We start from the raw sequence: 17,152 nt of genomic DNA, 5'->3' as shown, positions 1-17,152 counted from the left end.
ATTTGGCAAGCCTAGATTGCCTTAATTCTATCCATGAAAGTAAGCATTAATAAAACAATATTGTTCTTGTCTGCTTCAGATTATATTTTGTAGATACTTATTTTAACTAGGAAAATTGTACTGACACCGGCGCTGTCCCTATTGAAGCTATCCATAAGAATTTCGAATTGCCGTCCATTGTTCGATGTCAATACATCGATGACAAGTGAGGATATCATAAAGTAATCGTTGATGCCGCGCTACACTTTGATAAAAATTATAATCAAGTTGACTGGTATGTACATTACTACAGTGAACATGTACATGATCATGTCAAATACTATATTATTATTGTGTGATGAATTTAACTGGATCAGTGGTAACATGTGATATTAATATTCCATCAATTTCTTTCCTGGTTGGTCCATCCATGTCTACAAAATGAAAATAATACAATTAAAATGGAGCATTGAACAATTCTTAATTTCAGGCTAGAGCTGTGGAAATCTAGACTTTCCCAATCATTATAGACTTGAGTTGGTCTCATGTTTTACATTATTCTCTTGGGTCAACGTCACAGCTCATACCATACACTAACAAGACCAGATTGCCCCCCGCCGGAGCTCCTGGATTTTGGTTATATCATCTAACATGGCCAACTCTGCTCTTAAGTAAACAAGAACCTAATCAGCGAGGGGTCCTTTATCATCCCTATGTGGCTGCTTATAAAAATCTGATATCTTTCCCAAAGACCTGGTTAATAATATATTTTCTGCTGAATATTCGAAACAAATAGAGTGAGTTGGTACTACATGTACATATGTATACGGTTCTATTTTAAATGACTGCAGCGCTCCATTATGAAAACAATTTGTTTTAACGCCGCTCTCAGCAGTATTCCAGTGATATATGACGGCGGTCTGTTGTATATGAAATATATGCAAATTGAATCTTGAATCTTGAAAGTTGTAACATTTCCGCAAATAAGTATCACATGCAGTATACAGTATATCAACTGCTGGGCTGGAGCACACATTTCCTACACCTCTCCCTTCGGCAAACACATCACGAGGGTTGCAACGAGCTCAGTTGTCCAATACGGTCAAGAGTAAGATCTTCCGGAAGACCACTGCACTGGAGGTATGTGGAATATTGAGGAGGTACTACGTGTTTGGAACTGGGAGTTGAACACTAAGCACTTTTAGAGAAGAGCTCACAATAAAACGTTATGGACTCGCGGACGGTTTTCATTTCAAGACGTACATGTATCAGGTTGAACTTCCTAACTGTAACAATAACTGAACTTTACGCCTTTTATACACATTTGTGATGGGGCGACAATGCGACAACGAGACATATTTTGACCTTGAAAATGTCGCGTTAAGGCATCGTCGCCCTTTTGTAAAATAAAGAAAAGGATTACCAAAGAGCGACAATGCGAACACGCGACAATGCGACAAATGGCCAATTGTCGCGCTTTTGTTAATTTTGACACGTTTTGCTTGTTTTTGTAAAGGCGTCAATGCGACAATGCGACAACGAGACAATGTCCCTTCCATAGTAATCCGTGCAAATAAAACTGAGTAATGAAATAGAAGTCTGACATGCCAGTTAAAAGATAGAGTGTTGCAGCTTCTGATTTCATAGATCTTCAAGAAGGGTTATCAATAATGGGATGGGTGATGAGTTCAACTGCATACGCTGTGGTTAACAATAATGCTCCGAGTCAATACATTTTGTCAAATGTATTACATGTATTACGTGAATGAACATATTGTTTATACTCGTCCATGTTTTTGACGGACAAAATAATTTACATGCTCGGTAAAACTGAGGACGGGCATCATTGTGTGTTTCCGTGCTTTGTTCAGGTGAACAATTGACTTGTCCTTGCATGTGTTTGTGACGGGTGCCACTTGTGTGGCAGAATACGCTCACCTTTTCCCGAACACCCATTGGATGACCTGAACCACTTCGGATTTTTATCCCACATCAGTCTGATACACCATGATATAACTGAAATACTGATATACTGTACAGTTGAAAATGATGTTTAATGCGATTACCGTAGTGTGTTACTGCAACTGTTCATATTTTGTGCAGTGATGTTATGTAATATGTAAAAGAAAGCATATTCAATTATCCAATTGATTTGAATAGAATATACTTGCGTCAGTGTATTTTATTAACGCCCCAAATCGTAATTTAATCACATAAAATAACAGATCACGCATGGTGCCTTGACTTACTACTAGATTTAATGGGCCACCCCGGAATAAAATAGTTCCCCCCAAAGCGAGGAACATATGTTTTAGTATGTTTACAAGAAATATATTCCAAACAATATCCTCATGAGATAAGAAGATCTTTTACAGAATTACCTCAGTAAGTCAATTACAACGACAGAGCGTCGTAATACATTTACATCAAGTACAAAATGGCCGACACGATAAACGTGACGGGAGATATTTTCGAAGTTGTTAATTAACCTGTGGCTATTTCAAGCCTTTGGCATCACTGATCAATTGGCCGATCATTAAAAGGTGATTGTGAAGATGTGTCAAATAGATACTAAGGTAAATTCATAGATTTCTGTAAATTGTCACTGCGACATTTTGGATTTTTTTTCGTGTTTTTTCTCTCTGGGATGGGTTGTAGCGAGGGTATCCTTAAATGGGCTTGCAACCACGCTTCTGTATGAATTCGTACCAGGGAATTCCAAGGGTTTTCCCCAGGAATGTGGAAGTAGTCAGTGTTTACGCCTTTTCAAGAATACAGTCACGTGAAGAACGTCATGTGACCGACCTCGCGTCCAAGTCGTATATCTTGTAAACTTCACATTAAAATATTAGTTATTGTTATAACCAAATGAAACACAACCCATTATCCGATAGGGGTAACTGTACATAGCCGTTACCACAATAAACTTAGTAACATTGTTTGGTTTGACTTCTTGGCGCGTGTCTGAATTCCATTAACATGTAATATATCCTATAACTAGCTTATCAACAAATCTCGCTGCACTGCGCGCGACAGATACTAGAGCAAGGCATGCCAGAAATACGAAACCTAAAGCTTCCGAAAGGAAGCCTTGGGCATCACGTGCGCCGGGGGACCCGCGCCATCTGATTGGCCGTCAACAGTTGTACAAGGCGGAGCAAAAAGCATCGTTTTTCCGTCCATTTTACGCTTGAAAAACTCGACCCTTTTCTGGACACTTTCTAGACGCTGACCAATTAATCAATTTTAATGAATTTTTAGTCGTTTTTCCGTCCAATGACCATATACGGGAAAAAACGACGTTTTCGTGTTTGCAGTGCAAGACGTATGTGGATATACCATGACGTATGTAGATATACCCTAAAAAGTAAACACAAACATGGCGTATTTAGATATACCCAGAAAAGTGAACACGCAATGAAGTATGCAGACATACCCAGAAAAGTGAACACACCATGACGTATGTAGATATATCATGACGTATGCAGATATACCCAGAAAGGTGAACACATCATGACGTACGTAGTTATACCATGATGACTGCAGATATACCCAGAAAAGTGAACACTATGACATATGTAGATATACCATGACGTATGCAGATATACCCAGAAACGTAAACACAGTCTGACATATTTAGATATACCATGACGTATCTAGATGTACCATGATGTGTGCAGACATATCCAGAAAGGTGAACACACCATGATGTATGTAGATATACCATGACGTGTGCAGACATATCCAGAAAAGTGAACACAGCATGACGTATGCAGACATACTCAGAAACGTGTGCACACCATTATGTATGCAGACATACCAAGAAAAGTGAATACACCATGACGTATGCAGACACACCAAGAAAAGTGAACACACCATGACGTATGCAGACAAACCCAGAAAAGTGAACACACCATGATGTATGCAGACTTTCTCAGAAAAGTGAACACACCATTACGTATGCAGACATACCCATAAAAGTGAATACACCATGACGTATGCAGACACACCAAAAAAAGTGAACACACCATGACGTATGCAGACACAACAAGAAAAGTGAACACACCATGGCGTATGTAGATATACCATGACGTATGCAGACATACCCAGAAAAGTGAACACACCATGACGTATGTAGATATATCATGACGTATGCAGATATACCCAGAAATGTGAACACTATGACATATGTAGATATACCATGACGTATGCAGATATACCCAGAAACGTAAACACAGCCTGACATATTTAGATATACCATGACGTATCTAGATGTACCATGATGTGTGCAGACATATCCAGAAAGGTGAACACACCATGATGTATGTAGATATACCATGACGTGTGCAGACATATCCAGAAAAGTGAACACAGCATGACGTATGCAGACATACTCAGAAACGTGTGCACACCATTATGTATGCAGACATACCAAGAAAAGTGAATACACCATGACGTATGCAGACACACCAAGAAAAGTGAACACACCATGACGTATGCAGACAAACCCAGAAAAGTGAACACACCATGATGTATGCAGACTTTCTCAGAAAAGTGAACACACCATTACGTATGCAGACATACCCATAAAAGTGAATACACCATGACGTATGCAGACACACCAAAAAAGTGAACACACCATGACGTATGCAGACACAACAAGAAAAGTGAACACACCATGGCGTATGTAGATATACCATGACGTATGCAGACATACCCAGAAAAGTGAACACACCATGACGTATGTAGATATACCATGACGTATGCAGATATACCCAGAAATGTGAACACATCATGACGTATGTAGATAAACCATGATGACTGCATAAATACCCAGAAAAGTGAACACTATGACATATGTAGATATACCATGACGTATGCAGATATACCCAGAAACGTAAACCCAGCCTGACATATTTAGATATACCATGACGTATCTAGATGTACCATGATGTGTGCAGACATATCCAGAAAGGTGAACACACCATGATGTATGTAGATATACCATGACGTGTGCAGACATATCCAGAAAAGTGAACACAGCATGACGTATGCAGACATACTCAGAAACGTGTGCACACCATTATGTATGCAGACATACCAAGAAAAGTGAATACACCATGACGTATGCAGACACACCAAGAAAAGTGAACACACCATGACGTATGCAGACAAACCCAGAAAAGTGAACACACCATGATGTATGCAGACTTTCTCAGAAAAGTGAACACACCATTACGTATGCAGACATACCCATAAAAGTGAATACACCATGACGTATGCAGACACACCAAAAAAGTGAACACACCATGACGTATGCAGACACAACAAGAAAAGTGAACACACCATGGCGTATGTAGATATACCATGACGTATGCAGACATACCCAGAAAAGTGAACACACCATGACGTATGTAGATATACCATGACGTATGCAGATATACCCAGAAATGTGAACACATCATGACGTATGTAGATAAACCATGATGACTGCAGATATACCCAGAAAAGTGAACACTATGACATATGTAGATATACCATGACGTATGCAGATATACCCAGAAACGTAAACCCAGCCTGACATATTTAGATATACCATGACGTATCTAGATGTACCCAGAAAAGTGAACACACCATGACGTATGTAGATATACCATGACGTGTGCAGACATATCCAGAAAAGTGAACACAGCATGACTTATGCAGACATACTCAGAAACGTGTGCACACCATTATGTATGCAGACATACCAAGAAAAGTGATTACACCATGACGAATGGAGACACACCAAGAAAAGTGAACACACCATGACGTATGCAGACAAACCGAGAAAAGTGAACACACCATGATGTATGCAGACTTTCTCAGAAAAGTGAACACACCATTACGTATGCAGACATACCCATAAAAGTGAATACACCATGACGTATGCAGACACACCAAAAAAAGTGAACACACCATGATGTATGCAGACACACCAAGAAGAGTGAACACACCATGGCGTATGTAGATATACCATGACATATGCAGACATACCCAGAAAAGTGAACACACCATGACGTATGTAGATATACCATGACGTATGTAGATGTACCCAGAAAAATGAACATACCATGACGTATGTTGATATACCATGACGTATGCAGACACACCCAGAAACGTGAAGACACCATGATGTGTGTAGATATACCATGAAGTATGCAGATATACCCAGAAAAGTGAACACACCATGACGTATGTAGATATACCATGACATATGTAGATGTACCCAGAAACATGAACACACCATGACGTATGTAGATATACCATGACGTATGCAGACATACCCGGAAAAGCGAACACACTATGACGTATGTAGATATACCATGACGTATGCAGATATAGCCAGAAAAGTGAACACACCATGACGTATGTAGATATGCCATGACGTATGCTGGCATACCCAGAAAAGTGAACACACTATGACGTATGTAGATATGCCATGACGTATGCAGGCATACCCAGAAAAGTGAACACACCATGACGTATGTCGATATACCAGGACGTATGTAAATACACATGAGAACAATTTTCAAGAAGGATTTTCTGTCCACTTTTATTACAAACAGCGCCATATGTATTTTCCATTACATTTTAAGTACAAGACATTTACCTTCATCCTTGAGTACACATGAGAAGAGTAAAACAACAATTTTCAAGAAATTAATAAATCGACATCAACGGGCAATACAGCACAACATGAGGTAGCTTCTGCCTTTAAGAATACACCACACATTACTAGTAGCACATTATGGAACTTCACAGTCACCGTCTATTTATAATAAAGTCAACACAGTAATGATATAACTGTTTCCAAAGACATATGTCCAATGTGCACATCGGCTACATATCTCTCTCGTTCCAGTTGGTCGGTCGTCGTCACTTCTTTGGTCAGTCTTCTACCACAGAGGCCAGCAGCCTTCAACACTGAACAGGTTCCTCTCCGGTCACCTGACACTATATAATCCATTGTATACACAAATCCATACATCCGCATAATATCCTATGACTACACTTAAATACACATACTACACAAACAAGTTGAGATTGCTGCAGTGCATCAATTGTTCCACGCTATATAATGTCATATGCAGAGGAAGGAAGTGTAAGCGAGAAGCGGGTTGGTGTAAAGTACAAATTGGTTGTTCTTAATTTAGTTATTTTTGGAAAGCACAATAAAAACAACAATGTCTTTAAATGGTCAGCACAAGGAAAACCAATACCACAGCTGACAGATACACATCTCTATGTACACAACTTCAAAAAATGGAAAGATCAAAAGCTATATACAGTCACTCACATGAAAGCAACAGGTGCTTACCAAAGGTTAAAAACATCAGTCTTTCGTGACGATATCCTTCTAAAGTTTGCAATAACATTGTTAAAACCCTTATAGAACTAATAATACAATTGTGAAGTTTTGCGTGTAGATTTTGCAATGTTAAAAACTATTCCAGAAAGACTACGGCTTCAGTTTTATAAATCATTACTATGAGTAGTCAAGAAAACACACAACTGGACATGTCAGGCATAGGCCCACTATTTGGACCAATAATATAAAAAAATAATTCATAACAAGACCTTATGGATGTCATTTTTAAAATGCTTTGGAAGCAAATATCAATCTTCCCGGACAAAATGTTGGCTGTGTTAAATAAAACAAACTTTTGAAATAGTAAACCAAGAAAAATATGTAATGAATCTACAGAAAATAAACTTCAGTCCAACTTTCAAGACATACATTAAGGGATTCCTTTAAATCCAACAACAAGTTAAGAACATACAGGTTGATCAAGTCATCTATAAATATTGAGAATTATGTTACATATTGTAAAAACAAAGGTCATAGGTCACATTTCTCAAAACGTCTTTTGAGCAATCACAAAGTAAATATTGAAAGTAGTGATGCAATGTCTTAGAAGATGGGCAACACTTATAAAGAACAACCAAGAAAGAGCATCATTTCTAAAAAAAATCCTCAATCATTATAAAGAATTTGATACACTCTGTAAAAAGGAACACTACTCAATTCTTTTTACCAACAGTTATCCAGAAACAAGTTCCAATACCAGTGATCATTTCTACAATTATAAATATGTCTTGTATGTACAACATTACTTGAATTTACTCCATTCCCATATCGTTTCCATATGATTATATCTTACGCAACCTCATTAAAAAATCTTTGTTGTACGATAGTTTGTTACAGTTGTGTACGGGGGCACGGTTGCCATAGTCGCCCGAGGCGCGGCAATTCGCTATGCAGAAACCTGATACGCCAGAAACCTATGACAGTGTGTTCTAATCCCGGTTCGACCCGATTTTAATTCTAGGTTTGTCAGCACCATACCCGTGCTCGTGGGTTTCACGAAAGTGGTAAACATCTAAGACCTGCAACACTTCGGGCTTTCCTCCAACATCCAGCTGACAGGCCATGATATAACTGGAATACGATCCAATACTGTTGTGTACGGTTTCGTTTGGTTCCCTGGGTTTGCGTTTGGATTACTTTCGGTTTAGATTTGGAGTATCTTTAGAAGAATGTTACTATGTTAAACCCAACATCGTGAATATATCATGCAACCTTATTATTTTTTAGGAAAATAATTGCAAACTACAGACCAGCAAGTTAATTTCATATGTACTTAGAAACAAAAAACATATACGTGTGTATAATCTGTGCCGGAAGTAAAAGAAACTGTTAGTGCAATTAGCCATGTAGAACCGTAAACCACTGCACGAAACGGTATGAACTATTCATTACATACAGTGAAATGACTTGAAATAATACTGTGTTTAACTATGCACAGCAAGCACAATACAACTAATTACAAAGTATCAACTCATATCAAACCGGTTGTTGTACATGTGTTGTTTTTACAAGATTTGCAGGCACACTTTTTAGAAGCCTGCTATTTAATCGTGCTGAACAATGTGTTGCAATAGAAGTGTGAAGGGAGAAAGATTGAGTGCGCATCACATGTTTGATCTGAAGTCCCTGGATATTTTTCTGGCTGGCTGCCTGAATAACATACGATACATTGCAAAGGTAGTGCGCAATAGAGCTATTATGCTAAGGGAGATAATCACTCACTCTCAAAATCCGCAGGTTGAAAAAGAGAGGATGTACAGCATTGCAATGTCAGTGTGTGATAAAGCTATATACCATGCCTATAGCTCAATGAGCAATATTATATCATTACAAATATGGACCGGTTAACTTTAGCGAAAGAAGATAAATTTCCCCTTAGTATTTTTAGCTTTCTTTAAAAAAAATAATTGAACAAATTGCATGGCTTATCTACACTACTAAGCATGACTAAGTCACAGAATGTAACAGGCGATTGGTTAAAACATGTCCAGATTAAGTCACCCTCAGACTCCAAGTTTAAAGAAACAAAAAATGGCGCTCTTCTTCAGTCAAAGTAACCCTAACACTTCCCCGCCTTCAGGACGGAGAAGAATGATACAGGCACAAGATTGAATGTTCAATATAAAAGGCATAAGCAAAAAAAAAACATCTATATAAGAATATTGCCCACGCCCCGAGGCCACAATCTCTTTTATACCCACCCATTCACTCAGCACATGCAATAAAGTAGTTCACGCCAAATCAAAGCAACTAACACAACCACCACACATTAAGACATTATAGATTACATACAGTACAACACAACGCTTACATTAACAGTGAAATCAAATTAAAATGTTATGCGGTGCGGATTTTGACAATCCCCTTGTGGGTAATCCATTAATTAATTTGTGTAATAGAAGCACATCCAAGTGGTCATAATTTATAAGAATCATGATCACTGACAGGTTATCCTAGATACACAGAAACTTCACATTCATGTTATCAAAACATCTGTATAAAGTGTATACAACATAATAATCAGTCCTGTACGGGACTGAGTAATCACAGGGAAAGGTTGATGCAAAGAACCTGTGAAGATGTGGGGTAGAATAGGTCTTCAGCAACCCATGCTTGCCGTAAAAGGCGACTATGCTTGTCGTAAGAGGCAACTAACAGGATCGAGTGGTAAGGCTCGCTGGCTTGGTTGATACATGTCATCGATCCCAATTGCTTGGACCGATGCTCATGATATCAATCACTGGATTGTCTGGTCCAAATTCGATTATTGACAGACCGTCGTCATATAGCTGAGTCAGGCGTTAAACAACGAACAAACCAAACCTGATGCAAAGCATGAAGTCAACATAACAGTAGACTGCTACCGAGATTACTGATAGGTCAATGTAGCATCACCGTATGCTGTGCCAGAGAGCTAATTGATGGCATGGCTGTATTTTGTGTCAGGTAACAACATGATGACATGACTATGTGCTGTGGCAGCGAGATACTGGATAACATGACAATATCCTGTGTCAGGTTTGTCCTTGATGGCATGACTGCATGCATGCTGACTGTAAATGAAAGGATATCTCTTTCTGATTACTCCTGTTGAACGTTTATTCTCAATTGTTCATAGATATACCTCGAAATTTGGGACACCGTCGCATTTTCGACGATCAGTGTTGTTGGCGACAGCTGAACATGTGTGTCATCCCTGATTTGCGTCGTGATATGTATGAAATTCATCGAATCAACACCCAGTTCTCGGGTTCCCTGCTCAACATCTATTGCGGTCTCGTCCAGCATGGCAACTTCAATAACAACAGCTTTCACATACTCCATGAGTTTCAGCATGGCTTCATCTTTTGAGATTTTCCTGAATTCTTTCAGATTCCAAGTTGGATGAGAAGCTGGTCGCACGGGAGATGCAGAAGGAGAAACAAGCAGCCGAAAACGAGATGCAAAATCCGGGTTGTTTTCTCTTTGAAGAGTCTCTTCAAACTTTGTTAGGTTAAGTTCACAAATGACAACTTGCGGTTTGTTCAACATGAGTACATGTTTTAGACATTCTGGTATGTTCTTTTTCTGTATGATTTTATATCCATATGACTCAAGAATCTTTATGTTCTTTTCTTGTAGCATTCCCATTCGCAGAGGGCCCCAGTTAACAGTTTGTCCACTCTGACCATTTTTATTCCGCACATGCGCAAGGCCATCCATAAAACCATTCCCAGCACCGTAGTTTGATTGCCCAGCGTTTCCAAAGACTGATGTTACAGATGAAAACAGCACAAAGTAGTCCAGTGGTAGATGCTCTGTCAGGAGATGCAGGTTCCAGGATCCAGTAACCTTGGGAGAAGAAGCTGTGTAGAACTTCTCTCTTGTCATGTCCGGAAGTAGTCCATCGTCAAGCACAGCAGCCCCAAAGAACACCCCTTTCAATGAGAACATAGGGAAACTAGTCTTCAACTCCGACAATGCTGATTTCAGAGCACTGATATCCTGAACATCTGCTTGCACTGATGTCACACTACATCCATAGTCCTTGGATATCTGTTCAATGTCTGCTTGTTTGTCATCATTAGGATGACGTCTACTGAGCATTGCAACACATCCTGCTCCTTTGCTAGCCAAATACAAGACACATTCCCATCCCAATCCAGTCAAACCTCCAACAACAAGATACATTCCAGTCTTATCAAACAGCATATTCTCTGGTATACCCACTTGTTCTGTATGGAGGCTTGCATCGCTGTAAATATTCCATTCCTTTGTTTTGAGAAATTCGGTAAGGTCAATTGGTAGAAACTGCGACACAAGAGATGAGTCACACACAGACTTGAAACACAGAAATATTTCATCCACACTTCTGCTGTTGTCCTTAATCCACATGTACAGCTTTGGAATATGTGTCTCCATTTCACTGAATGACAGAATTTCCAAGGACCTCACAATGGATACTTTCAGTTGTAATCTCTCACGTTTCACCAGTTTTAAAATGGAAGTTTTCATCATGTTTTTGAAGCAGACAATGTGCTCTAGACAATGCCATTTCCGAACAATCATTTGTGCTAGTTCTGCAGTTATCTGTATTGTAGATATGACCACTGGGCTGCCATGGTGAGATGGTATTTCATCTGGTGTCAACAATACAACTGGTTGTGAATGTTTTGCCAACAGTAGAACCTTCATTGACTCAGCATATTTCTTTGTCTGGCGTGTGTACAATATTGCAGTTTCTTTCATCACTTGATCACATAATCGCCAAAGGCAATAAAGTTTCAACAAGGATCCTGTTTCATAATTCTTGAGGTCCTTCAAATCCATCACAAATTTCTGAGGGACACAGGTCTTTGGTATGACTAGATGTGGGTAGCAAATAACAGCTGTTATATCAGTATCAGATGTCTCAATGGTTCCACTCGACTCATAAGTGAGAACTGGATAGGTCATTGGGTTGTCCTCGTTATCATCAGCACAGAGTACCTGTTCAGTCAGGAATGTATTGTGAACTGCAATTGAATGGGTAGTGAACCTAACTTCTTTCACTGCCATCTGAGATGCTTCTCTTGAAAGTGTGAAAAATGGTTCTGTAATAGTTTCACTAGTTTTTGAAACTAAAATTGTACCCATACCATTTCTTTGACTTTCTGGTCGAACATGTGGTGTAGATATTTTTACTGGGTCAAACACCTGTCCATAGAACTGTTTGTTGTTCATCTCGATCTCTGGATAGTTTTGGATTTGTAAAACCCCGTTTATAACAGCCTGAAGACAGGTGTCCGAATCTTCCATCAGCTTTAGAAGCTTTATGACCATTCTAGGAAATTCTCGTCTGACACATCTAATGAAAGCTTGAATACCTTCATTTATGCAAGCTTGTGCATCATGCCTTTTGTTTGCATTAAGGAGATCAACAGGAGTAGTCTTTGTCATGATAAGGATTGGTATTTTGAGAAATTTCTCGGATATGTAGAGGATGAGAGATCTCAGTGGCATGATTTTATCCTCCAAGTATCTCTCCAGATACAACCCATCTTCAGTTTTCTCAGGCATTGCTTGAAATAGGACAACCACTGTTGATGCCTGTTGTAGTTCAAGAGGAAAACTGTTCCTGAGTAAAGTGGAAATATCATGAGTTCTCCAGGGCCCTGAGGTGAGTGAGCTGTCACCATCGCTAAACATCAAAACATCCTGAAATGTTTTACTGTTATAGACTGAAACACCATGATCTATTGCTCTGGGCTGAATTTCATAAGCAACGTCTCTGACATTAAAAGTCTCCACGCCAATCACCTTCAACGTGAAAGCTGCAATGTGCGCAATGACGTAACCATCCATTGTCAGTAATGATAGTGAAAATGTTGCATGCGTTTCTGTTTCTTGAAGAACCTTAACATGGACGAGCATGTTCTTTGATATTTTCTTTTTGACAACCAAACCTTTCAGAAAAAATGGAAGCATCTCTTTCATGTTTGTTGCCACTGTAACAGCTGCTTGAAACATTCCATCCAGAACAGCAGGGTGAAGAACTGTAAGTTCCATTTCACTTCCTAGCTGTGATCCAATGTCAATCAAAGTAAGACTTTCTTTTTCAGCCACCTGGCTACTTTGAATAACAGACATCATTACCCCATAGTTGAATCCAGCCTTTTCCAACTTCTCATAAACATCCTCCTTTGTCAGCGTGTGCTTACATCGGTCGTTAATTGATGGCACATCAAGCCTGTCTGGTGTGACGTCATCCAGAGTCTGCCTGATCACTGCTTCTGCGTACTCTGTTGTGCCTTTCCTGATAGTAACTGCCATCACACATTTGGGGATATTGTCTGTGTTATCCTTGATTTCAATGTTTGTAATGTGTCCTGTTGTGTGTAGGTTTAATAGCCTTTTGAAAGACACTGATATGTTTACTACCTTGTGTTCATTTAAAGCTATCCTTTTTGCAATGGCAAGTGCAGCCTCGGCATACACGGCACCTGGAAGAATAATTGCTCCTTTCACCTTGTGCTCAAACACACTTTTAAAAATGTTTGGATCAATAATTAATCTTGCAGATCCAGATTCAACAGTGCCCTTCAGAAACAGATGACCGCCCGAATTCTCTGTTCTACCCATAAGCATTTGGTGTTCAGTGTCAGATACCAACAGAACAGGTTTTCCATTGAAAACATGAGCTGGATAACTTGTTGGCTGCATCTGTTCATCAAAGAAACTGTTCCACCTGATGCTGACTCCAGAGGTATACAGTACACTCAGAGCATTATACATATCAGTGTACTTCGATCCTTTGTGGATAGATGAGACAGTTGTTACATCCAGAGATGTATGTTTGAAAATATCCCGTATGTGAGAATTTAATACTGGTTTGGGGCCTATTTCCACAAAGATATTGTTATGCAAATTGCGAGCAGCCTTCATAATGGCATCACAGAACCTGACTGGTTCCCTTATGTTCCTACCCCAGTAGGTAACAGACCTTATGGCTTCTTCATTTAAGCCCGGGTCAACTGATGAAATGAATTCTGTTGCCATCTTTGATGTTTGCAAAGGAAATAATATTTTGTCCAGCTGGTGTGTAGATGAAGCCATGAAGGGACTGTGGAAAGCTCTTGTGACAGGAAGTTCATGAAACAGGGTGTTACTATCTGAAATATGCCCTAATTCCTCTTTGACTGACAGAACAGCCCTCTCATCACCACTGATAGTACATGTGACTGGGCTGTAGTGAAGGGCGACAACTGCCTGATTGTGATGCTTCCTGCATGCTGTCTTTACTCGTTCAATGTCAACATTTCGGATAAGCATCATCTTTCCACTTGGCACCATAGCCAGGATCCGAGTCCTTTGAAGGATGATCCTCACAGCATTATACAAGGACAGGATCCCAGCAATGTGTGCTGCAGCCACCTCCCCCACTGACTGACCTACAACAGCTGCAGGCTTCACCCCCCACGATTCCCAGAGGTGAGCTAGAGACACCTGACAAGCAAAGATGGCAATAGGACCAAACAAAGGATCTGTCACATCATAATTAGCACGCAGTCTCTTGATTAAAGACCAGTTTACAAAGTGATAGAGGCAATCTTCAATTTCCTGCATCTTTGCCAAGAAGCATTTACTGCATTTCATGTGATCATTGCACATTCCAACCCATGCTGTACCCATTCCACAAAATACAAATATGATGCGTCCTTTGTCTTTTTTGGGAGTTGGAGATATGTTTGACAGCTGGCTTTCAATTTGTAATTTAAGATCTTTGTAGGTGTCTGAGAAGAACACTTTTCTGAAATCCAAGTGTTCCCTACACACACATGACGTGTATGCCATGGCTTTGAATTGTAACTCCCCATGATGTTTGAAGAACTGTGAAATTGATTTGTGTAATGTATCATAATCAAAGCCTGAAAAGCAAACTGGTACAATTTCATCTGTTTCGTTACATTGGCCTAAACGTTCCACAGAATATGATCTCAGAACAGCATGACTGTTGCTACCACCAAACCCAAAGGAATTGATACATGCAATTTTCTTCTCCCGTTTCCAGTCAACATTTTCAACAGGCACCACAAACTGATACCTGTCAAAGTCAATATCTTTATTGGGCTTGTCAAAGTGTAGGGATCGCACGATGGTGTTGTGTTTCATCATCAGCAGGACCTTGATGAGTCCAGCCACTCCGGCTGCTGCCTCTAGATGGCCGATGTTGGTCTTCACAGAACCAATGTGACGTTGCCGAGGAAACTTCTCAAAGAAGGTCCCCAGAGCTGTAGCTTCTACAGGGTCTCCCCGTCTTGTCCCTGTGCCTGTAAAGATGAACAACTGCTTCAGCAATCCTCGTCTGTGCCATGGAACACTCATCTCTTCACATGGCAATTAAAGCTACATTTCTACAAACTGACTATGATAGCAGGGAATGTCATTGCACCCTTCAAACAAATGTGTAAACCTGTCAAAACCATGTACAAGCAATATCAACTTTTGACTCGACTCTAAAATTTGAAGACATGCCCATTCCTCTTTGTACTCAATTCCAAAGCGCTAAAAAATGTATACACTCTCTGTTACAAAGATTAACCATAATTCTTAATACAATCAAGGAAGGACGTTCTTGATATTCACAGACTCCCAAAAACTTAATCTCAGAAAAGAACCAAATTCAATTACATTAAAAGGTTGTCAACTTTTAACACCATTATCCCACGCATCAGGATCAGGGCAATTTTATAAAAAATGAAATCAAATTTCATCTGAAGTTTACTGAGAAAACAGTATGTGAAATGCTGGACCTTCTGATTGATAACATCAATGTGAAATCTGTGGGTAATACATTTAGGTAAGAATTAAGCATCTACATGGGCACCGATTGTGCTCCCCTTCTTGCTGATCTGTTTCTTTATGCATATGAATCGGAAATTCTGCTCGGATTGACAAATCAGAACAAGGCAATTTGGCCAAGAAGTTTAACTTGAGCTTCAGTTATATCAATGATCATCAACTGTTAAATAGCCAATTCCCTTTCGCCAATTTACCCACCTGAACTAGAAATGAAAGAAAGCAGTGAAACCGCCTCATATATTTCATACTTAGATCTACATGTATGCATAAAGATTCAAAGCAACAAAGACTGCTCTAAAAGACTGTATAACAAGAAGGATGACTTTAAATATCCAGTAGTAGTAACCTTTATGTCGAACAATATTCCAAAAGCTCCTTCGGTATCTACATTTCAAAAATTTTGAAGTGCATTAGTACATTTTCTTTCTGCGAATATATCAAAAAGCGGTTAACGGGTCTTGCTCAAAAGTAATTCATCTGGGTTGCAACATTCAATGCTTTCAAAATGTCTTATGGAAGTCATGTGAGGACATTTCAATAAGGATGTCCGATGTAATTTCCTATATCTTTTGCCCCCGTGTGTTTTTTTAGATGAACATGTGACTTGCCTTTGCATGTGTTTGTGATGCGTGCCACCTTTTCATTGAACCAATGGTATTATTGATGAAGGGCACGAGTTGCCCAGTAGGTTTGTCAGCACCACAATGTGGTTTTCTCGCTTCTTTCAAAATAGTTGGTCGAGATTTAGATTAGGCTTTTGGTAGTGTCAATTGGACATTGTTGTTACATGGCAGTGTAATATATTACGTTGTTTTTGTTGAGATTCAGTAAAAGCTCATAGCATTGTGTTTTCACAATGGTTAGTTTTCTGATGTAAGCAGTGGTGTGGAAGTTACTGTTACTGTTGATGATTTTGGAGTGAACTGTAATTTGGAATCCTCT

At 39.4% G+C, this 17,152-nt stretch overlaps 1 protein-coding gene across 4 annotated transcripts in view; it reads right to left on the bottom strand.

The window, feature by feature from the left end:
- Positions 1-10,156: 10,156 nt before the first annotated feature.
- Positions 10,157-17,152, bottom strand: part of LOC124111027 (phenolphthiocerol synthesis polyketide synthase type I Pks15/1-like) — a 149,451-nt gene continuing 142,455 nt past the window's right edge. For 3 of the 4 annotated variants that reach the window (XM_048383544.1, XM_048383543.1, XM_048383545.1), the window contains one exon: positions 10,157-15,678. In XM_048383544.1, the coding sequence (XP_048239501.1) occupies positions 10,472-15,678 (5,207 nt within the window). In that variant the 3' untranslated portion in view covers positions 10,157-10,471. The remainder of the gene's footprint in view (positions 15,679-17,152) is intronic. The other variant, XM_048383542.1, reaches the window with a different exon arrangement.

Source organism: Haliotis rufescens, unplaced genomic scaffold (genome assembly GCF_023055435.1).
Source record: "Haliotis rufescens isolate VD_foot unplaced genomic scaffold, xgHalRufe1.0.p SCAF_5, whole genome shotgun sequence".
In the NCBI taxonomy this organism is placed as follows: Eukaryota; Metazoa; Mollusca; class Gastropoda; order Lepetellida; family Haliotidae; genus Haliotis; species Haliotis rufescens.
The sequence above is the reverse complement of the archived record's forward strand: the minus strand, read 5'-3'. Positions and strand labels throughout refer to the sequence as shown.